Below are 23,495 nucleotides of genomic sequence, written 5' to 3' on the forward strand. Positions count from 1 at the left end.
GCTGGGCGGGGCCGGGAGCGCAGCGGGCGTTGGTACTGCGCCCGCCGCTCACAGGGAAGCGGCGGTGGCGCTCGGCCCGGCCACGGCGGCTGTGACGAGGCTTTGGCTGGTGTCTGAAAGCCACCGGGGTGAGGTGGTGGTAAGGAAACAGGGCTTAAGCCATCCCGGGCTGGGGGGAGAGGCAGTGCGGAGGGCCGGCTCTGCCTGTCAGCGGGAGGCTGCTTCTCCTCGATGGCTCCCTTGTGAGAGAGAAAGTGTCCCGGCTTCAGCGGGTTAATGACCGCTGTGTGCCTTCGGAGGGGACTTGTGTTCCAGAGGGTTGTGTTTGTAGCCGTTTTGAAAAATAGCTATTAGGGAGTTCATCCTTGTCAGCAGGAAAACTGTCCTCGCTTCTTTTTCTGTGTTAGCCGGAGTAATGGTCTGCAGCAGGGAGGCCGTTCTGGTCATCTCGTTTAAGCATACCGAAAAAAGTTTGAGTTCTGATGCCGGAACAGACTGGTTGGATGTGCCCTGCCTCACTGGTAGAGGCTGCCTGGGCTGCGTCTCCAGTGCAGAGTCCTGTGGTCTGCAGGCAGCCAGCCGGTGGGTGAGAGCCGTAGCTGCTGAATGATTTAACCTTATGTCAGCTGGCCACAAAAACCTGTTAAAAAAGCTTCATGAGCCACTCCGAGCTGTGAAGGTTTCCGCTAATGTATCAGTGTATTACTTACTGTCACCGTTACTGCACTGCAAGCCTCTTGCATTATTGCTAGCTGTCGTTCAGGTGTAAGCTGAAGACTGCATTCAGTTTAACCTTTGTACCTTAGTATCTCTCATCTCGTTTAACTGAGTGAATTGCCATCATGACTGCTCCTTGTCGTATAACTTAAGAGTATATATTTTATGGTATCCTTATTATGTTTGCTCTTTCTGATCTAACTCAGTTCCTTAGTATTAGTGTACTACAGAGCTGTCTGATTGTGCGTTGATGTTGTCCCCCCATGTTCCTACCCTCTTTTTTTTTTTATTGATGTTTCTTCTCTTGACTCAACTTTTGAAGCTGCCTTCCCAGGTTATTGTAAGTTTTCTTCATGGTCACTTTTTGCCCAACCGTAATGTCTATTGTGTTAAATTCTTCCGAGCAGTTAATTTCAGGTAGGTCAGGTAGGAGGACTTTCAAGAGCATTTTTAATGAAGTAAGAATTTAGATATATCATTTAAAAGAAAGACAAGAGAAAAAGGCCCCCAAAATTCTTCTCACTGAATTTTCCATGTATCTTTTATGTCTCTGGCTTGGAACACAACTGCAGACAAAACTGCATTTTTTGGTTTGCTTCTCAATGTTTGAGTGTCTGTGTTTTTAATATGATCAGAACTTTAAACCAATTACACATTTATTCAGCAGATGATGTCCCCATGACACTGAGTGGATCCAAAGGAGATATGGGCTTCCTGGGTCTTTTTCTTCTGGCAGGTGACCTCCACCTCCTCTCACTCTGCAGCTCTGTTCACCAGCTAAGTCTCTAAAAGGAAGAGGGAAGAATCCATATACCCAGCATAGCTTCTGCCCATTGCTCTCTGGAGGTGTGCAAGTACATGTGTCAATGTGTGCTTCTCCTCCTGGGCACAGTAATGGTGTGGGCCATAGTTAAGCAGGGGGTGCTGTGAAACTAGCTATGGTAAGGGTTATTCCAGCATCAGTCAGTGAAACACACAGCACCGGGAGGGCAGAAATTGCTGAGTCAATGTAACATGCATGTGTAAATACATGTATACACAGTGCTGTGTGTACAGCTGTAGGTATGTGGGTGTACCTGTGTGAGATATACATGTATACACACAGAGGCAGTCCTGTGTGTGCATAAGGAAAAACTGTTCAAGGAACAGTGAAAAATAGGACTTAATGCTGTGCCTACTTGCCTGGCACCTGAGCTGGGCTCTTGTGAAGTTGCGTGCAGGAAGGTAGAGACACTGTTACTGTATGTGTATGGACTGAAACGTGTGGAACAGGTCTGCAATGGTCAGGGTTGGAATTTCTAATCTTTTTGAACATTGTGTGTTGCCCAGAGTGATTTCGCCTAAAAAAAGGGAGGCAGTAATGGGAGAGGGGCCTCATCAGCAGGGAGCAGCAGAGGCTAACTTTACGTGGAGTCCGGCATAGCAGTCCTGCATTTGTAGGCAGCTCTCTGGTGCTGCTGCCATTTGGAGCGGCCATAGCTCGCCTTCATGTGCTTGGTGGTGAGGGGCTCTGCTGTTGTGTCTGAGCTAGAGAGGCTTGAGGAGAGCGAGGTCACCTTGTCCTGGTCCACTGATTCTGCTCATGTTGCACACCGGTTGCTGGGGTGTTCAGATGAGGTGAAGATGAGGTGTTTCAGGCACATGAGCATGCTCAGTGTTAGGACTTGCAGCTCTCGCTTTGAGAGCAGCAGGGTTCACCCTGCATTGTGCGAGAGCTGTCAGGCTTTGGTCCGCAGTCGTGATCGGGTGGTTTCTCTGGTGGAACTGTCCCTGCGGCAAGTGAGCATCTGTGAGAGGAACGCCTTCCCAGGAGCGCAGAGCCTGCCTGCAGCACTTGTGCCTCAGGCTCCCCCGGCATTCTGTGAGCATAGCTGGCAGGCCCTGGAGAAGCACTGAGTGTGCGCACACCTGTGAGCTGAGGAGGTGGGAGGGCTTTAGGTAGCTCTGGCACCTGCTTTGAAACCGCCTCCTGCCCTGCGCTGCCTGGCTTTCCCAGGCAGGAGCCCTTGCTGGCAGGTAAATCTTCCCCTGAAGCATCCTGCCAGCGCCCTGTCAGCCTGTGGCATTGTGGAAGGTGCTGTCAGAGATGAAGCAGCAGGCTGCTCACGCCTTTGCCGTGGTGATGGGCCGTGTTTCTCAGGATGCAGCAGTGTCAGCATTGGCTCTGTGGCACTCCTGCTGTGTGCAGCCCCACTTCCCGGCAGTGGGTTTCACTTCTGTTGGGTTTTCTCTCTGAAGAGGCATCTGTGGAGGTGAGGCGTCGTGAACCTGTGGTAAGACGTGGCATGGCCTGTGTGCATGTGGTTTCCATGGCAGAGCTGTCATGCCCCAGTGGTCACTGGTGCGGGGATGCTGGTTTATGTGAGGGAGGAGCTCATCACCAATTTGTGGTGGTGAGCCACCCAGCGTCACCATGGGGCACTAGGGTGGGGCAAACAGGTCCCTGCCCCGCTTCTGGTGGCAGTCCTGGCCCTGCAGGCAGTGATGTTGGCCAGTTGCCTTGTAGCCCCGCTCCCCTTCTGGCCACGTGGTCTGTTTTCACTGGCCAGCAGGGCCAGCCCGTGCACAGGGACTGGTGCTCCGTCAGCTGCTTTTTCCACCCATGGCATGCCCCATATGTCTCATACCACCCTATGCTTGCATGGCAGGACCAGGATTCTGCAGGTCTACCCAGAAGTATCAAAGCTTGAAAAGATGAGCCACTGAACTGCTGAATCCTTGCTTGTTGGGGAGGGAGGTTGTATAGTAAAAAACAGTATTTTTAGCCTGTCTAAAAATGCGTTCTTTTTTTTTCCTTTTGTGGTGGAGGGGGCTATAGGTGAAGATGCAGGAGCCTGAACTTATTGCAAAAACACTGCGAGCTGTTCTTCATCCATTTAAAAGTGGCGTACCTTTGTCAGAGCTTCAGAGTGAATACAAATCTCTGACTGGCGAGTGGATTCCCTTCAGGCACCTAGGATATGGCACATTGGAAGGCTACTTGGAGAGCATCCCAGGAGTGGTCAGAATGGAAGGGAGCAAAATGGGAGAGGTAAGAATCAGTTACAGTTTAGAAGTGGCTTTTGTGTGTCTAAAATGTGTGTGATTCATAACTTTACCTCTGCTTGTGCCGTTTCCGGAAAAAAAGTACTGTGGCATGTATGTGGTGTGCTCATCCTGGGAAAAGTGGGAGTTGTGGCGTAGACCAAGTGCCTGTTATTTTCGTGCTGCTTCATGCCGACTGGGAAGTTGTGTTTGCAAAAGGTGGAAGGTTGCAAGGCATTGCTGGAAACATGAATTCTTGCAGGAAAGATGGTTTGGGAGACTGTAGAACTCTGGTCCCTGTCTCAGCATTTCTAACTCTGGAGGGGATATTGACGGATTGTCCTGGGACTTTGAAGGTTAACTTGTATGTGTCTTGATCAGCTCTTCAGGGTGGGGTTTAGCATCACCTTTTTCCTACCGTGAAACTGTTGTGAGCACTGTTTATAAGCCTTGCTTTGTTTATAAGCTCTTGCTTTGGTTTTAGCAGTCTTGTCTGTCATGAGTTTCAGTGCCACAGAAGTGTGAAGGCTTGCCAGCGTGAGGAAGAGCTCATGCGAGTCAAGTGCCTTGTTCCAAGAGTTGCAATGCTGCAGCTTAGCAAGTGCGCAAGGGACAAGGAGTCAGCGCAGAGGTCAAGGAGAAGGTGGAGCATTGCCCAGCAGAGAGTATTAGTTTGGTGGGAGAGTTTTCTTTTACTCCTTGGCCTTAATGCAGTAGCCTATATCTCCTGGTGGCTCCCAGCTTGGAAGCAGTGTGCCAGGACCATATTCTTCCTTGTCCAATAATGGTCTAGTTCCTGGTTTTGAGTCAGAAGGCATTCTCTTGATGGTTGGTGTAGCTGTGTGTAGCTTGTAGATGATCTGTTTGAGTAGAGAGCTTGGAGCCTCTCCCTTGCTGGAACCATGTCTGGGTTCCTGAAGTCTGTGTAGACTGTGGGAGTGGAGAAAGCTAGCAGATGTTTGGCACGATGTGTGACTGTCACAGCAGGTCTGGAGAGACAGGACTTAAGGCTGAGCTCCCTTGCTGGCTCAACTGGATTGGGATGGCATCTGGAAACTCAGAACTAGGACTTCTGCTTAGCTGTGAGAAGTGTGATGAGAGGTGTCCTGGGTTTTGTGCTGATGTCTGGAAGTGTGGCTGCTTTTAAGCAAGGGGTTCCCTTGCTGCACTTTTACAGCTGTCTAAATGTGCCCTTTTGCAGCAGGTATGAAAGTTTTGGGTTCTTTTCCACTTGCTGCAGCTACATTAGTAACATGAATGCAGATATCTCTGGGAGCATTTGTGATGCTGCAATTTAATGCTTCCTCGTGGTGGTTCTGGCAGATAGCCATCTGTTTCTAACTAGGGCCTTGCAGGGTGTAATCTGGTATCCTATTCCCTTGAGAGCCTTGCTTATCCTCTAAGACGGTGTGTGCTGAGAGCCATGTAGACTCTTGAATGGCAGTAGAGGTGGCACTTTCTCTGTGGCAGGTGTAAGGAGAGAGCAAAATGTGCCTTTAGGAGGTGGAAAAGGAGAGAGCTACTAAACAGGAGTTCTGAGGTTGCTGAGGAAGACTTGCTTCGGTTTAGCAGTGCTAACTATGCACTGTTTGACTGAAGCAACTGAGAGCAAGCACCCAGCAAACCTCTGGGGGGCAGGAGAGACTTAAAGATATTTTTAGTGGTGGATTTGGCACTGCTAGGTTAGCATTTGGACTTGATGATGTTAAAGGTTTTTTTTCAACTTAGATGATTCTGTGAAAGCACTACTGTTCGGTGACCCTCCTGTTGCCGCTGTTCAGAGCGCCCCCTGGGTAGACACTGAGCCAGGAGTGGCAGTGTGCTTATGCGCTGGTGTGGGCTGGTAACTACCTGGGCTTTCCTTATTGCTAAGGCAGCCATCCAAAACATGCCACAGAATATACATTCAACAAGCAATCTGCAAAGTGGCCAGTAAATAATACAAATTGATTCCAGAGTGCTCCATGTTAGAGGCTCCTGGAAGGATTTGTGTGAGATAATGCTGAGGAGTCTGGGTGTCTTGGGAAAGCAATGATATAAATTGTTCCCTGTTCTTCTTACTACTGAACACTAATTTAGCCTTCTTGAATATAGGGAAGATGAACACTGACAATTATTCCTTCACACGATAGGTATGTTCTCTAGTTTCCACACAGGATAAGGATTAATTTCAGTGTACAGAAAACACTGCAAGGCGTCTAAAACTGAAACACTGTGCACCTGCAAGAGGTCGTTGTGTCATTTCAAGGAGCCCTGCTTTACTTTGCTTTGCTTTATGATCAGTTACAAGCAGCATACAGTTGCACCTTCCTCTAAGAAAACTTTGGCTTCTGCTTGTATAGCTAGGCCTCTGCAAAAAGAGGAATTTGAAGACTGCTTTGCTCTGCTGCAAATGAATTCATCCAGCCCATCTCTTTTTACATCTGAATTCATTCTAATTCAAACCATCATTTTTGCTAAAGTCACTACGATGTGAAAACAAGGGAAGAAAATGCTGAAAATAGTTTACATTAGTGACAGGAAAAACCTGAAGTGTACCAAAGATGTTAAAATGTGCGTTTATGAAACTGATAAACTGTTTATGAACCAAAAAGGTTTTATATTGAGACCTTGAGAAAAGAGGAGCGCTGAAGGTGGTCCATCCTTCAGGGATGTGCAACCATGTTATAATCAGGGAAATGCCAGTTAGCCAGGAAGTATGAGGGAAGGTGTCATACCCTTCTCTGGAAATGGGCACAGCTTGACAGCTCAAACAACTGGTGTGCTGCTGTGGATGGATGGCTGCTGAGGAATGTTGGGCTGGAACAGAAGGGGAGGGGACAGTTTCTGTGAGCCCCTCCAAATGTGAGAGCAGGGGTGACACTCAACTCTGCCTTGGGACACATGATGACACATCAAGAGCTTACAGCTTATGGGTAGTGGACAGACCAGTGCATGGGCAGCCTGGTGGCTGGCTGCTACGCACAGCCTTATCAGGAAGAAGTGGTAGATAAAGCAGATGATGCCTTCTTCTCACAAGAAGCCTTACATTTGCAAGCTTTTGTCCTCATGGAGGACTTGAGCCACTGCCATACCTGCTCAAGGACAAGACAGCCAAGCATGAGCAATCCGGGATGTTTCTGGGGTGTGCTGATGACAACATCCTGACAGAAGTGATGATTTGATGAGGTGAGATGCTCTGCTGGACCAGAGTCTTACAAACAAGGAAGTTTGGGAATGTGAAGGCTGGGGACAGGCCTGGCTGCAGGGACCACAAGAAGGTGGTGTTCAGGAGCCTGAAAGGAGGGGGATAAAGCAAATAGCACTATCAACAAGCCAGAACATCAGGAGAGCAGACTTTGGTCTCTTCAGGAATCTGCTTGGAACTCTCATGGGATACAGTCCTGGAGAGGAGAGTGGTCCAGGAGAGGTAGTGGATTTTCAAGGATTGCCTCCTCCAATCTCAAGAATGGACCATCTCAACGATCGGAGGGTGTGTGGGGGAAGCAAGGTTGCGGAAGGCACACATTGATGAACAAGGAGCTCTTGGCTTACTTCTGCCATTAGAAACTTGTGCATAAGAGGAGGAAGCAGAGTTGGGTAAGGTGAAAGGAATGTAGTGATGCTGTCCAAATGTGCAGGGATGCAGATAGGAAAGCTAAAGCCCATCTGGAGCCGAATCGGGAAGGGACATGAAAGGCAGCAGGGAAGGTTTCTAAAGGTACATCATCAGCAGAAGGATGACTAGGGAAAATGTAGGTCTGCTGAGGAATGACAACAGGTACCTGGTCTTAAAGGACATGGGGAAGGCTGAGGCACTGATTACCTTCTTTGCCTTGGTCTTTATGGGAAAGACAAGCCATGGGTAATCCCAAGGCTCCTGAGACGGGTGGGAAAGCACAGGGCAAAGAAGATTGACCTCAGTGTGGGAAGATTAGTCTGGGGAACATTTCAAAGAAGAGGAAGTGCTCAAGTCCATGGGTCTGTTGCAGTGCACTTACAGGTGCTGAGGGAGCTGGCTAATGTTGTTACAAGACCACCTTGATTATCCTGGAAAGGTCGTGGTGGTTTGTGGGAGGTTCCTGAGGCTTGAAAGAAAGTAGGTATTGCCCTTGCCCAAGGTGGAGCTGTTGTTGGGGCCCATCCCGGTGCCTGCAGGACAATCTGTGCAGCCAGGGGTGCCGCGCTGTTTCTTGGGTCAGCGGGGCAGAGGCAGCTCCTCAGGGTCAGGGTGGTGCCGGGGCCCTGGCGAGCCTTTGCAGGAGGAGCAATGGCAGGAGGGAAGGCTGTGGCTTGCCAGTGTTGTAAAGCAAGATGGTCAGCCTGTAGGATGGGAGTGACAGAGCAGGCTGTTTGTTAGTGGGGCCCAAGCTGATGTGGGAAGGTGCTGGAGAGGCTGTGCTGGCTGCTGTGCTGATCTCTGCTGCAAAAGAAGAGGGAGGTCGCCAAGTCTTTGTTGGCAGCTGAAGCCTTGGCTGGCATGACCCAGCAGTTAGAGGCATGGAGGTGGCTGCAAATCCTTGTGCAGGCTGTGGATTGAGCTTGGGCCTTTCTGACTGTTTCCCCCCTGTCCCCTTCCTGCTCCACCAGGTCATTTGCCATGCTGTTGCTTGCAGCGAGACCGAGCCAATTGCTCAGCTGGTGGCCCGGCAGAGGAGTTCCAAGAGGAAGACGGGACGGCAAGTGAACTGCCAGATGAGGCTGAAGAACACGTCTCCAGTCAAGCTGGCAGGTGAGCCCCAGGCAGCTGTGGAGGGTCTGCCTTTGTGAAAGAGGTGTGCAGCTGCTGGAGCAGAAATCTTCCCCATGAGGCTGTGTCACCGGTGGCCACGAGTTGTGTGGTCCTGGTGAAGAGTTCCTGGGAGCAGGGAGTGTTGTTGTCAAGGGCGCTTGTGCTTGCAAGCCGGGATCGGCAGGAAGCCCTTCTTGAGCAAGGAAGATGCTGCAGCAGTGTGTTCCCAGAGCCTCTGGGTCAGGTTTCCCTTGCTGCTGTTGCATTGCTGTCAGTGGCATCTCCCAGCATCAGGCGCGGACAAGGCCCACTTGCTTGCGAGTAGGCAGCTTTGTTGGCAGCAACAACGGGCCTCAGAGTTTGTATTCCTCTGTTCTTGTCTGTAAGGAGGGGTTCGCTTCCTTACAGAAGGAAAGGGCTGGGAAAGAGCAGCGTGACCATGGGTCCCACCTGAGAGGTGACATGTTGTGGCATCTCACAGTAAGTGGCTTTTCTGAGAGCGTAAGGGGAGGTGGGTCTGCAGTCTCTTTCCCTGCTGCAGTGCAGCAGTGGAGATTGTGGTTGGTGAGTCCTTGGGTGCGAGCCACAGTGCTGAAGCAAGGAGACCCACAACTGTGGTTGAGAGCATCCTTTCTAACTGTGTTTTGGAGAAGTATGGACTCTGTGGGGAGAGTTACCTGCTGTGCTTGAAGCCTCTGGGTTGGGTGGAGGAGGACACGAACTCACAGCTACATCTGCAAACTCTTTAGGAAAGCCCAAAGGAACTTTGAGACAGCCCAGGTCTTTGAGCGTGCCAGAAGAAGGCAGCAAGAGGCCTGTTCCTCGCTTGCCACGAAGCAGAGGAGTGGCGTGTGGTGTGGTGAAGCCCACTGTGGAGAGCGCCCGTCTCGCCCTGTCACCAGCTGCCGGGAGCGGATCACCTAAAGAAACGCCCATGCAGAGACACGTCACTGTGGTCAACAGGTCAGTGTATGCACACGGGTGTGTGTCAGGTGAAATGAAGTGTGCTGGACTCTGGATGCTGCCGTGCCAGCAGTGTGGTTTGGGATGTGGAAACGAGGCACCTGCCTTGTGGAAGTTGAAGTTTGACTGTGGGTTGGTACACAGGAGGGAGGCGGGTGGCCTTTGCCTTTTGGATGCTGCCGTAGCCACCGTGTGCTCTCGGCTGCTCCCGTGTCTTCTGGGGAGCAACGTGGCCAAAGGTGGCACTCCGAGGGAGAGGGCAGGTTGCTGTTCCCCAGGCCCGGGAGGGGGCTGCTGTGGCCAGTGTGATGGAAAGCAGGAGGAGGTTTGTGTGTAGTGACAGGCGATGCTGCGTGGTGAGGGTCGGGGCTGTCTGCAGGTGGCTGCTCTTTACCTCTCGCCTGACTTCTCGGTGGCAGCGCTGGTGTTTGGGGCCCTTGTCGGGGCACTGGGAGCCAGCAGCTGCCTGTCCATGTCTGGGTGAAAGAGGTGAGAGCGGGAGCTGCCGTTGTGCTGGGTTAGCGGTACGTGCTGCTTTCAGCCCCTTTGAGCCTCTCTAATCCCGGGGGCTTACTCAGCGCTGCCCCATCAGCTCTCTGCTGTGTTGTTTTGGGCCACCCGGGGCCATCAGCTGATGGTGGTGAGAAAGCATTTGCTGCTCCTGCATTGGGGCTGCACTGAGTGTGCTGGAGCCACGATTGTGGCAGTAATCCTGTGCCGGTCACCAGGCTGGGTTGGGAGCCAGCCTCCAGCCTTGCCTTGAATGGGAACCACGGCGGAGCTGTGCGGTGGCACGGAGCAGAGCGATGGGTTAATCCTGCCGCGGTGCCGCTCGTTCTGGAACACTCTCAAAAGCAGACGTGTCCTGTGCCCATGGCCTGCGTGTGCCCCGTGTGCGTCAGGGCTCTGGGTGCCGGGGGGGAGATGAGGATGTGCTCAGAACCACGTCAGCTTTCGCTTTACTGTTGTCTGGTAGCACTGCCTCATACCCTCCTGCTGCTCCCCAAAGGGCCCTTTGCTGTGGCTGAGCTCTGGTGGTGCTCTTTGGGCAGTTCCCGGGAGCGCTGGTGCTGGTGGAGTTGGCCAGTGCCAACTCCAGGGATGGGGAGCAGCCGTGCGGCTGCCAGGGGGATCTCTGGAGCAGGGCTGCTCTCGAGGGCGGGAGACGCTCCTGTGTCCATGAGCACTTGGGCCGTGGCTGCAGCAGACGCTGTTTGGACGTGCCCAGGCAGAAATCTGCAGGAGTTAAGAGGTGGGTGGTGGTGGCGGCAGGAGCCAGAGGCTGTGGAGCTGAGATGGGCGAGAGGGGAGCAGGAGCAGGAGCAGGGAGGAAGCCAGAGGAGCCGGCAGCGGCCCTGTGAGAAGTGAAGGGTTGGGAGGCAGAGGCCAGAGAAGAGAGATGTGCCACGTGTGGCAGATGAGGGGAACAAGGGACCCAGGAGGCGTCTGGAGGCTCGGGATGGGCCTCTCTGTGTGCAGCACAGCACCTAATGACACGAGTGTGGACCGAGCTGCCCCCCTTCTGTTGCTCCTGGGTGAAGCTGCAGGGGAGAAACTTGTCAGCAGCTCTGCTTGGTTGAGGAGGCTGCTGTGCAGAGGGGAGAAGGGCCAAGCTGCCCAGCTGTGCAGGAGAGATTTGTTCCACAGGTCCTTCCACCTCAGATCCCTCTTGAGCCAAGCACTGTGAGACTAAGCACTGAGACGGTGCTGACCCTGCCCCACCAACTTCCCCATGTCTGGGCTCCCGGGGGCGTGGCCCTTTGGTCTTTTGGCGTGTGGGGATCTGAGTTGTGCCCAGGAGGTAGAGGGTTTTCCTGTGATGCATATGGAAGAGCCTTTTCAGATACCCAGCAGGTGTAGTGTGTGAACGAATATTTGGGTTTTGTGCGAATGAGTTTTATACTTTTTGAATCTCATCCCATTTGTGTTTCACAAATGTGCTTCTTGTTGATCTGCTGCTCAGTATTTCTGGGTAAGCCTCTCCTGGTCTGGAAGATGCTGTCCTGGGCAGTGGCTGTCATCACTGCTAAGGCAGTGGGACACAACCCACATCAGAAATATGATTTTTAGTACAAGTGATGCCCCACAGCTGATGGAGGAGCAGTAGTTTGTTCTTATAGGGACAGCAAAAAAGCAAGGGAGACAAGTTCACAGCAACCTGCCATGCTTCTATGGAGAGCTGTTCTTGAGCATTTGCCACCCTGACTTCTTCACTGCAGTTCTTCCTTGTGTGTGTGTCTTTGGGAGGTGCTTCATCCTGGTCTTTGAACTCTTCTATCCAACTCTTGTTCCCTTATGCTTGCAGTGTATGTAATTATTCCACAGCTTATTGTTTCGCTTGCAGTGTATGTAATTATTCCATAGCTTATTGTTTCCAAAACTGTCACAGTGAGCTACACACTGGTGTGTCTTCTTTATTGTCAGGAGCTCACTGTGCTGCATGTGCTCCCTGTATAAGCTGCTCCTTTCTGAGGGAGCTCAGAAGAACACCTGCAAACATGAGATTTGCGTCCTTTGTATGGGTGACCACTTCAGAGGGAATTCTGTTGAACAGTGTAGCAACAGCATCCACAAAAAGATCTTGGGTTCCTATGTAGTTTTAGGTGTTTGTCTGACTTCTGAAGCCAAATACTTTCAGAAGACTGTCATGGTTCCCAAGAAGGTGAGCATAGTCATGTTCAACAGCAAGACTGAGGTGCCATCCAGTCCAACAACCGAGAAGTGAGGCTGAATGTATGAACTGTTAGACCATCAACTGTATTATTAGACCTAGGTGTTTTCCCGTTGCTTATATCCCCTTACTGTGTGTTTTGTTTCTTGCAATAATTGGGATAATAATTAAAAATCAGAAACCGCCTCTTGATCTGTCTTGTTACTGCTGATCAGCTTGTCTTCTAAGCCAGGACATTGTGAGTACTGATCTTGTGCAGGGAGCCTGCTAGAAGCTTGTGAAATAAATTTTACTTCATGTACAGGTCTTGGAAGTAAATAGAATGCCATTCAGAGCCAGGAGAATGATTTAAAGCAATTTTATTTCCAATTTTAGGCCTGAGAAAAGACTAACTGTCCCACCACGGTTTCAAAAGGAGTTGCAAGTCCACCTGTCCAGAAGCTCTTCTATAGATTCAAATGGTATGTTTGCCCATTAAGAAAATTTTTGTCACCTATTCATGTTAGATTGGGTGCCATCTTAAGAAAAAAATCCATCTTGGTACTTAGGTTTGGGTGAGAAACCAAGTTCTGTGAGTGAACCTCCTCACTCTGATTTCATGCTGTTGGGGAAATGTGTGTGTTTACTTGTCTGCCTCTCTGTCTTCTAGGAAAATCTGTGTGTATTGAGTGTCAAAGCTAATCACAAAGCTAGTGTGAGTAGCTTGGAAACAGGAGGAATATGCTTGACTTCACTGCCAGGGTAGGGATCTAGTATAGGAGAGTGAAATCCTGGCTTTTAGGTTTAAGCAACACACTTCTGGAGCTACCTGTCCAGAAGATACTCTTCTGGTGCCTGGTTCCCAGAAGTTGTGCAGTCACTTTCCTTGAGACCTGTCAGGCTAATTTGTGAAGCTTCAGGTCTGTTAGCAATTATACTCCTCCAAAGGGAGGAGAGGAGTACTGATGAGGGAGCAGTGATACGAACTTCCAGCTGGGATAATGACTGCCTTGCTCCTACGCACAATGTTATATAACTGTCCAAAGCAGCTGAATAGTTGCTGTCTCTTTCCTTGCTCCATTGGCAGGTTTCCTTGGATGCAGTAGCACGGGAGGTCTGGGTCCTGGGTTCAAACTTTTCTTCAGGACATATACCTTAGAATGAAAGCCAAGTCATAGATCTGTTTTGTATCTGTCTGAATTTAGAACAACATCCTTGGATGTTTGCCTGTGTCTTTGCTGTGGTGTTTGTACTCATAAAGATACTATCTTATTTCGCTCTTGGGATGCTGCCTCAGTGCAGCCTCTCAGCAATAGTGTGGCTGAGAGTTCTGTAACCTCTTTCAGGATCCCATCAGAAGAAAATAACTACAATGATTGAAAATTCAGCTTCAGGTCAATTACTAAATGTCTCAGGTTTCCATGGCTCTTTCCAATAGATAGTGACTGAAACAGGCATGCTGGGCAGGAGGGATGTGTTGGTGTTATGCTGGCAGCTCCAGTGTTTAATTTTTAAGTGAGTAGGTAATCATCTGTATTTCTCTCTGCTGATGAGTCTGTGTTTACTTCAAGGCTGTATTTTTGTTTATCAGATAACTTGAATACATCCACTGCAGAGACACATACTGTTGCCTCTGGCCCTTCTGCTGCTCCTGTCAGTGAAGTTCAAGGTCGCATTAAGGAGATTCTGAGCAAGTGCAGCAGTGGTGTCTGGGTGTCAAAGATGCCACAGATCTATCGGGAAATGTACTGGGAGGAACTCAGCACAGCAGTGCTCCGTCAGCTTGAGAACTGGCCTCATGTGTGCACAGTAAGTATTGAGTGTCTTTTTTGAGGAAGATGCCAGGACCTTACAGATTTCTGTCTATTCATTTGCCAAATGTTTTTCTATGTAGTCCTGCATTTCCTTTCACGATCTGTAGCAATGAAGAAAAAAGAAAAAGAACAACATAATCCTCCCCAGTTGTAACAATGTCTTTGAAACACCACCCCAAAAATCACTTTTGGCTGGGTTAGCATTGTTTTGGAGAAGAAAGCTTAGCCTTTGTGGCCTCCTGAAGCAAGCGCTCTGTGTTGTTGAGTTGCCACTTTGGACTGATTCCAACACTGACAACCCAAACAGCAGCTGATGACACTTGCTTTCCATGCCATGGTGGTTTCTCCTCCCCACACCATTGTGTTTTATGCTTTTCCTTGTTGGTGGGTTTATCTCCTCTTAAAGCTACCAGGGGGTTTATCTCCTCTCTATAAGCTACCAGTAAATCCTGTATGAACAGTCTTAGGTCTATCTGCATATAGGCTTTTCCACAGGTTTGTCTCACATCTTAGGTCAAGGTTATGGAATTTCCTGTGTAAGTTAGGCTTATGGTACAATAACAGATGAAATGTGATAATGTTGGGGGGAGAGATTACAGCTCCAAAACCTCCTGGACATCCCCACCCCAATGTCTGTTACCCCTTGATCATCAGAAGTATTTTTGTCCTTCATATTAGGAGCTGTGCTTTTATATCTTTTTCTGCATTTAAGGTATAATGCAACTTTGCACAAAGGCTTTGTTTAGCCTTATTTTAACAGGACAGCCATATCAATGAACACTAAACTCCATCAGCATCTGTCAAACTGTGGCAACAGGAGGATACTGAAGTAATGAGAATATCTGTCTGCTTGATGTGACTTTTCATGTACATACGAATACTTGTAATATTATGTAATAACTTTAAATGCCAAAAAAAGTTTCACTGTGATTAAATAATTGCTCTTCAGCAATAACACCATTTGCATGCATGAATGTTATTGTGCATGTGTATGGTATTCTAACACATACATAAAATGTACTTGTGACACATGACATCTTACTCCAGATATCAGTAATGTGTGCAGGGAGCAGCAATTTGTTTTGATGGTTGATGGTTGGTTCCTGTGTTATCCACAGACCAAGCTGTTATGTTTTCAGTTACTTAATTCATACAGCAAATTTGAGTCTTTTGTAGCTCATGTTGCAGACAAAATGTTGCTGTTAATCCAGAATCTTTGGTCTGTGTTCATTGTCCATTTGCTTATTATCTTTTGGGTGTACCTCTTCTTTCTAGCAAGCAAATAGTCATTTTAGTGCAAATAAGCAGTCATTAAACTTGTGTAAACATTGTAATAGAGCCGGCACAGCACAACAGTAATCAGAACTATCAAGTTGTCTTGGCACAGTCAGTCTTATTGTAGAGAGCTGTTAACGAGCCTGTAAAGGCCACCTTAGTTTTCTGACTTATGTAAACTTTAGTCATGGCTCTGGCATGGAGAAGTTTGAACAGGCCTTCTCATATGAAGGCTACCATATGTCTCTTAAATATAGTCAGTGTTTATTCCAGGTTCAGATATATTATCTGCAGGTGCACAGCTCTGTAGATCCTTTGAAATGCCAGAGGGCAGACTAGTGATCCTTTCAGAATCAGTAAAGATGCTTCCGTGATTAATATTTGAATTATTTCTGTCTTGCTGGGTACTTATATGGGAGTGTCTGCCAGCCTCAGAAGAACAGGAAAAATGCCTGGTGTTTCTCTCAGTACCTTCTTAACGAGACGGCACATACTCTTATTGAATGTGTGCTCATGAGTAGTAGCTTAGTTACAAGACAGCAGTCAGTAAACCTTGTAATATGCCTTCAGCATCTCCAAGCTCATTATTTGAGGATTCTGCTTTGGACAGTCATGTCTGAATAACTTGCATCCCTAAACTTTTCTCTGAAAGGAAGAAATTTGGGGTTTTTTACATTTGGGGAATTATAATTTCTGTGTTTAGGTTGGAACCACAAGCACTGGAAACTTTTCCTATCTAGTGAGCTGGAGGGAGAGAGAATATTACAGCAAGATACAACAGTTGAGAGGGATGCAGACTTGTAAACAAACAAGGTTTTTTTGGTGAGGATGTTTGGGTTTGGGTTTGGTTTTGTTTTGGAAGTCACAAATAACCCAAAAGTCATAATAAATCTGCTTTTGTTACTGGCAACATATCTGGTGGTTCTCTTCGCAGTCTAATTATAAACTCCCTTACTGAACTGTATGTGTGTATGTTTAAGACTTTCTCCTTGCACGTGTTCAGCTTTTCTCTTTGATAACTTGAACTCTGTGGCTCAGGAGATGGTGATTCAGATACAGCAATTCAGGAGAACACTGAATTCCTCCTTCTTTTCTCAAAACATTTACTTGAATTTCCAGACTTCTTTTTGAAAAGCTTTCAGAGAATTAGGCAGTCCTGGGGCATTAGGGAATGTGCTTGAATGGATGTATAATTGGTTAAAAGATTGGAAATGGAGCAAGACTAAAATGATTTAGAAATGCCTTCAGAAAGGCAGGAAGTCAGGGTGGGATTCCACAGTGGGGACACTTGGACAACTGCTGGTCAGGATCGTAATTGGTAAGGAGTGCAAGTAGCAGTTGAGCTGGCTGTTCAGGGTTGTAAAGACCAGGGCTCTCTGAAGAAGTATGGAACTTCCTATTACCGGGTTGCTGGCCCATAAAATTGCAGCTGAGACTTAACTGCAGTAATGGCCAGGAGAAACTCTCATTATGTTAAAAAAATGTTGATCCCCCTTCTCCCCCCGCCCTGTGTGGACTATTAAGCTTGGGAAAAGAGATCCTGGCATTTATAATTTCATGAAAATGTTGTCTCAGTATGAAAAAATGCAAATGATAAGAAGTACTTGAAAATGAATAGAATGTTTCAGTTGGGACGTATGAATGATCATCTAGTTCAACTGCCTGACCACTTCAGGGCTGACCAGAAGTTAAAGCTAATTAAGGGCATTGTCCAAATGCCTTTTAAACAGTGACAGGTTTGGAGCATCAACCACCTATTTAGGAAACCTGTTCCAGTGTTTGACCACCCTCTCCGTGAAGAAATGCTTCCTAATGTCACATCTGAACCTCCTCTGATACAGTCCTCCTCTATTCACAAATAGCAAGTCTAGGAGGGCATCTACTTAGAAGTACTCTTCATTGAGTACTTATGATGAGAAGTTACCTTCCACAAACTTCAAGCATTTCCCAGAGTTTCTTATCACAGCAGTGTGGTACTCCCAGCTGATGTCTGGGAAGTTGAAATCTCTCATAAGAACCAGAGCTACTGGTTCAGAGATTTCTGCTGATCACCTGTAGAATAACTCATCTGTGCTATCATCCTGGCTGGATGATACAGTGTCTACTAAAATCAGTAGTAGACACCCTCTATGATATCTGCTTTGTTTTCCATCCCCTTAATCCTCAACCTAAAGGCTCTTAACTACATCATCGCTAAGTATAAGGGCTGTTCAGTCAAACCTCGCCTTACATATAGTGCAACTCCTCCACCTTGCCTGCCGTGCCTATCCCTCCTGAACAGCCTGTAGCCTGCCATCCCAGCACTCATGGGGCTCATTCCACCAAGTCTCACTAATACCATTGGCATCATAGCACTTCAGTTCACCCCACTTGTTTTTCATACTCTGTGTGTTGGTATATGGGCATTTCAGATGTGCTCCTGATCCCTTCATGCTCCCAAGAGCAGTGTAAATACTCCTGCTAGCATGGCCACCCTTGGGCAATGCCATGACAACCTTGACTTATTTTGAGCTCTCATGTTGGATCCCCTTCCCCCAGTGATTCTAGTTTAAAGCCCTCTGTCAGTCCAGCCAGCTTATAACTGAAGATGCATTTCCCTTACTGGGACTGATGGATCCTGTGAGGCCCCATCATACCTTGTGCCTCAGAGGTTCTTCCGTGGTTATAAACCCTAAAGTTTTGGTGGAGACACCAGACCTAGGGCCAGCTATCTGTATCTTGGGCTTGTCTGTTTTCTTCCAAAGTCTCGCCATTACTAGGAGGATTGAGCAAAACACTACCTGTGCTCCTGAATTGTTTGGCATTCTTCCCAGGGACCTGAAATCTCTTTTGATCAACTCTATAAACATCAATAGTATCCACATGAAAGAGCAGGGGTGGATAACAGTCCAAAAGCTGTACTGAGCTATTCGCGTAGTCTGGTGACATCTCTAATTTGGGCCCCAGGTAGGCAGCAAACTTCCCTGAAAAGATTGTGCAATCTCTATTCTTACGAATAGAGAAGAAGAGGGCAAATACTGCACAACTGGAGAAACATGTCAAAATCAGGTGTGCTCCTCTCATCTCCATTCAGAAAGTATACAAACAAAAACGGAGAGATCAAGCAGAGTGAAATGGTGATTCAGAAGGTGATGGGTAAAGATAAGTAATAGATTCTGTATGAGCCACGATTAAGTTAGATGATTTAGGTGGGGAAAGATAGAGATATGGTCTATAAAATAGTAGAGACCTGGGGAAGGTAAATGGAGAATGATCATCATCTTGAATTCGAAAGAAATACTTTCACTGATGAATGGATGATCCCTGGCCTCAGTCATCAGAATCTACTTCTTTCCAAAGAAACTGTCACTAACTGGTAGGGCCTGAAGTATGGAGTATCCAATATGGGAGGAAGAGGTATCACTACGTTTGTCCTAACCCCTATGCTTTTTCCTAGGCACCTGCTGTTGTCAAAGAGGATGTCAGGCTAGGAACATCTGTGTTCTGACCAAGTACAGCTCTTCTAATGTGCTGATTCAAACTGCCTGTGTGTAATTATTCCACAGCTGATCCTTTCTGACCAGCCTTGGTGCTAGCTGCCTTCTAATAGTAGCCTTTTAAAGGCTCATACATCAATCTGATGACAAAATAAGTCAGTCCTGTGGTGTGTGTCAGGCGAAGCTGTCTTCTATCATCTTTTTCTCCATTTGTCTTCCAAAGTTCCTTCTTGTAGTTAGAAGAAAGAGAAAATAAGAGGCAGCCATCTTTTAAGTAACAGAAAGAAAGGATGCATGCTTCTAGAGCTTTCTTGTAGTAATGGCTATCTTAGTTCTTCTGGTTTCTCAAGGAGCTGGTAGAAAAATAAACCTACCATTCTGAATTAGGAAATTCCAGTTGTGCTGGAAGAGATATACTGGCTTTTCAGCAGTTCTAGAACAAAGATGTTCTTTTTTATAAAACATCTTACTGCCTCTGGCTGTCAATCAACTTAGCCATTATCTGTTGTTATCAGAGGCCAATTTCATCTCCAGTAATCCACTATTCCTCAGTCGGTTGTCTTAATGCTTTTTAATAAGCATATGGCTAAAAAATATGTAATACCTGGGCATATTCTTTATCAATCAGGGTCACCATGAGCAACTTGCCCAGGACTGTATCCAGTTATGTTTTAAAAATAAACACTCCACAACCTTTCTGGGCAACATATTCCAGTCCTATTCCTGTCCCGTCCCAGCTTCCCAGCTGACAGGAGGTTTGGCTGAAGACAAGCCATTTAGTGTGTCCTTTTGGCATTTGGGGTAAGAAGTTAGGTGTTGTAGCTTATTGCAGAAGAGCTTATTGTGTATTGGACTAGAAGATGTAAAAGCTGGAGTGGATCCCAAGGGTAAGCTATAACCAAATGACGTAAGGGGCTTCCACAGCCTTGTAAGGAAAAGCTCTTTACTATGTCTGATGCTACCCTGTGCAGTGGGGATCTTCAGCATTTCAAGAACATTGCACAGGTCTGAGTTTTTTCCCCAGAATTGGCTACTTTGCATGCATATTCAACAGCTTCATAGCTTAAACTCTGTTGCTTTAAGAGGCAGCTACATGGAAGAGCAGGGAGGAGTGGGGCATTAATGTCGAAGCAGCATCTCACCCTTGCCTGGGGAGAGCTGCACTGTAGAATGATTGGCAAAAACAGTGGGACCAGGCGTTGTATTGGTCGACTCTGACAGAGAAAAGACAGTCAGCCAAATGTATAAATGCAAGGTTCTGCTGATCAAGGCCAGGAATGCCTTCCTTGCTCCTTCGAGCTCCAGCTTGCTGGGAGTTGAACTTCACATACTATTGAGGAAAGTCAGGTAGATCAGAGCTGCGTTCACACTGAAGCATTTGTCTAAGGTGCCTCAGCAGCATGTGCCTGTATGCAGCCAATGGTATGTATGCTGTGGTAGCTAGCCTCTGTGTTGCATATTTAATCAGATCTGAAAGAGTTAATGCATCACGCTTCTGCTGAATTATTCTCGCTGAATCAGAATGATAGTTCTGATCAGTGTATTCTAGAGCAGTTGTTGAAGACCCATTTGATACCAAGAATCATGAAGCCAGACTTCTCCTGTTTGCCACATACGGTGGTACTCTGTCACTGACATTCAATACCAACTTCCACTGCATGTTTCCTTTCCCTACCTTGCGGAAGAATGACAGAAAATGACTGCATATGTTAGTTGTGAATGTAACCTTGAAAGTGAAGGACACCTTTTCTGACTAGAAACTCTAATTTCAAGGAGGTGTCTTTTCTACCTCCTTCCTGGAAGATATTGATGCTGTAGGAGTTTGCCAGTGTATCTGCTCTTTGATCGTCACTGTACCTGCAGTTAAACAAGACTTGCTGTTATCTTGCTCTCACAGAGTGGATCCTGTGTTTTGATTATATGTATTAGTGTAGTGGTTTATTTGTACATTGTCAAGCACACATATACAAAACTTCTAATACCACACAGAGGATCATGTCTGCCTTTGTCCTCCCTATATATGTATGCTAAAAGGAGTAAACTTGCTCTCCTTTTGCATTCTACTTGATATAATCAGTTGCAGCATCAGTATTTATCTTGGGAGTATTTTTTCACTTGAAGCTTTACTTTTTTGGGCTCCACATTTTAAGGAGCTCCTTCTGTTACTCAGGCCCAGGACAAATGTGTTTTTCTTCTGTGTAGAACAACATAAGTCTTTATTGCTTTGGTAATACATTCTGACAGCTGTGGACTTTGCTTTGTCCTCTCTAATGGAGGGGTCACGGCAGGCGTGTTGTGCTTGCAAAGCAGACATGCCAGCCACACTAATGGGCAGTACCTTGCAGGTAAATCTGTAAACACAACTGGAAACCAAGTTGAGATATTTGTGCTAAAAAAAAGGTGTCTGCTTTGAAGTGCTGCTCACAAGTGAAGCTGTTTGCTTCTAATTAAAAGTTCCTGTAGTGTTGTGCGTCTTTGAAGGTGTCTTGGCCATAGCACTGTCTGGAGGAGTCTGTTGCATCTTGAACATTAACTTCTATTCAAGAAACAGTAGCTTAATGGTGTTCATCTGAGCTTATTTGTACCGAAGCAAGCTGAAACAATGTACTGAAATAGCATTTTGCTGTCTCTAAATGGTTTGCTCAGTCAGCATCTATAGTCTCTTCTAAACAAAGCTTCAGAGCCTAGAAAACCTCAGAGCTATTGTTGGAGTTAAGAGGCTTAAAGGTCTGTAAGGATCTTCTCTCTTTATTCTGCTGCTAGTCTTTAGTGTGTAAGGTTTAATACTCCTGTCAGCTAAAATTTACTCATCTCTGTTGCAGCACTAGTTAAAAAGAGCTAGGTAAGGGAAAAGGTGCATAAGGGTAGACCTCTGCTTTTTTCAGGATGAACTGTGATACATTCCAACACAGCCTTCTCAAGCAGATTTTTGTCCTTATAGTGCCAAGTATTTTCTGAAGCTAAATGTTTCCTTGGCTGGTCATTTAAACCAGTTCTTCAGTCTCGTATATGAACACTTGGGACATCCTTATCAGTTCCTCCGTATCTAGGGTGTCATTACCTGCCAAGGAGTTGTGCCCTGATTTTTTTCTCTGGGCCACATGGTATGCTTTAGTGTCTTGACTGTGTATCAAAACACATGTAAGGCCTTGATAAGTTTTTGTTTGTTTTTACCAAGCTCCTTTGTTTGTCTGTGGTTCAAGAGGCACAGTAAGATTCCTGATACCACAGGGTACAAATGTAGGATCTTCCTGTCATGAATCATTGAAGACATCTTTGTTCCTTCTAGGTTGAATGGCCAGACATGTTTTGTCATCTCTTATATCAATAGCAGAGATGCTTGAGAACTTGGTGAATGTACACTGAAGTCCTTTATATGATTTATTTATATTTTATCCTATAGTAGATATGTATTCTTTAGTAAATGGATGTCTATAATACACTATCTCTCCCCTTCCCCCAATTATGAGGAATGTCTGCTTGGTTTAGTGAGCCTAATTGGAAAAATTCAGTCTTAAAGCTTGTGGACTCTTTCACATGAATTCAGGGAGTTGAGGGTTGTTAGATATGTTTGCTTTCTAATGTCTTATTCTCACAGAAAATATTACTACTTTGGTTTTCATTGATAAAGAAGGATTCAGACATGCCACTATGAATACATGAGAATTCTCTAATGTGGTTAATGTTTTTTGTATCTATGGAAACTATTCCCTTTGTGTCAATTTTAGATAGTACACATGCTAATGTTCATGGCTAATGTTCACCAAGACCTGTTGCCAAAAACCATTTGATAGCCTGCTTTTGCACCAGTAGACAGTGTAATGCACAGCACGTGTATGGATGTGGACTTGTGTAGTAACCCTTAGGTGGTTTTGCTGACTCTCTAAACTCAGATCATCATGTGGCAATTTGGGATGAGTGTGAAGAGATGCACATAGGAGAAAGTACATGGTTCTTGACACAATAATGACCTTTCCCCCTCCCCATTTTTTTCTGTTGTAACTAAATGTACTTGTCTCATTATTGTTATCTTGATAATGAGTTATATGTATTATTCTTTTTATGTAAGATAATAGTTGTCTTTGTTACGCTTCCATTGTATGCCGCTATAACAGAACAGCATAGAATGGCTTTAGCAACCTTTGTAAAGTTTTGATGGGTATGGACATCAGTATCATAAAGGTAAATGGTACCCCTGAGCAGTAGCAAGTAATTCAGCTACTGAGTGTTTTGTTCAGTGACCTGCCTCTGAAAAGGACTTTGGTGTGATGTGGATCCAGGAAACTGATGACAATTGTTTCCTCTGAGGAACATCAAGGTGGAGCCACCTAAACCTTAATAACTTTATTGCAGGAGTTGTTCTTGCTTTGGGACCAATGCGAAAACACTGAGAGCTTTCTTTATCTCAATTCTACATAGATATTCCTGCTAAGCTACAGTTAGGTTGATCTAGGTTGAAACTGCATAGCTTTAGGAACTTGAATTTATTGTAAGTTTATTTCTACAGTTCTCAAATGGTGCTTTTAAGGATGTAAAGGATGTTAAGGATGACTTCTGATCATGTGAGATGCCTATTACTGAACTTAGCAAAGGGTAGAGACATATGGACTGGCAAAACATATGGGCCTGGAGGGAGGCTGTGGGTGTAGTTTAAAGTGGCCTAATCAAGTTTATTACAAAATTTATTATGATCCAGAAATTTATTCTTTAATTTCAGAACTTTTTGAAAGAAAAAAGTAATTCCCTGAGTATGTCAGCAGATAGGCTTTCAACACTGCCTGACAAGTGTCCTCTTGTTTCTGAAGTATACCATCAAAGCCCCTTTCCCTCAGTAAGCTGAGACAGAAACTTTCATTTATGATCTG

At 46.5% G+C, this 23,495-nt stretch overlaps 1 protein-coding gene across 6 annotated transcripts in view; it reads left to right on the top strand.

The window, feature by feature from the left end:
* Window positions 1-23,495, top strand: part of LOC115600737 (tudor domain-containing protein 7-like) — a 39,241-nt gene continuing 15,746 nt past the window's right edge. For 2 of the 6 annotated variants that reach the window (XM_030470046.1, XM_030470047.1), the window contains exons 1-6: window positions 16-2,969; window positions 3,536-3,748; window positions 8,311-8,452; window positions 9,202-9,415; window positions 12,462-12,547; window positions 13,657-13,874. In XM_030470046.1, coding sequence (XP_030325906.1) covers window positions 2,859-2,969; window positions 3,536-3,748; window positions 8,311-8,452; window positions 9,202-9,415; window positions 12,462-12,547; window positions 13,657-13,874 — 984 coding nt within the window. In that variant the 5' untranslated portion in view covers window positions 16-2,858. Of the gene's footprint in view, window positions 2,970-3,525; window positions 3,749-8,310; window positions 8,453-9,201; window positions 9,416-12,461; window positions 12,548-13,656; window positions 13,875-23,495 lie in introns of all 6 variants that reach the window. The other 4 variants (XM_030470049.1, XM_030470048.1, XM_030470050.1 and 1 more) reach the window with 4 other exon arrangements.

Source organism: Strigops habroptila, chromosome Z (genome assembly GCF_004027225.2).
Source record: "Strigops habroptila isolate Jane chromosome Z, bStrHab1.2.pri, whole genome shotgun sequence".
NCBI lineage: Eukaryota > Metazoa > Chordata > Aves > Psittaciformes > Psittacidae > Strigops > Strigops habroptila.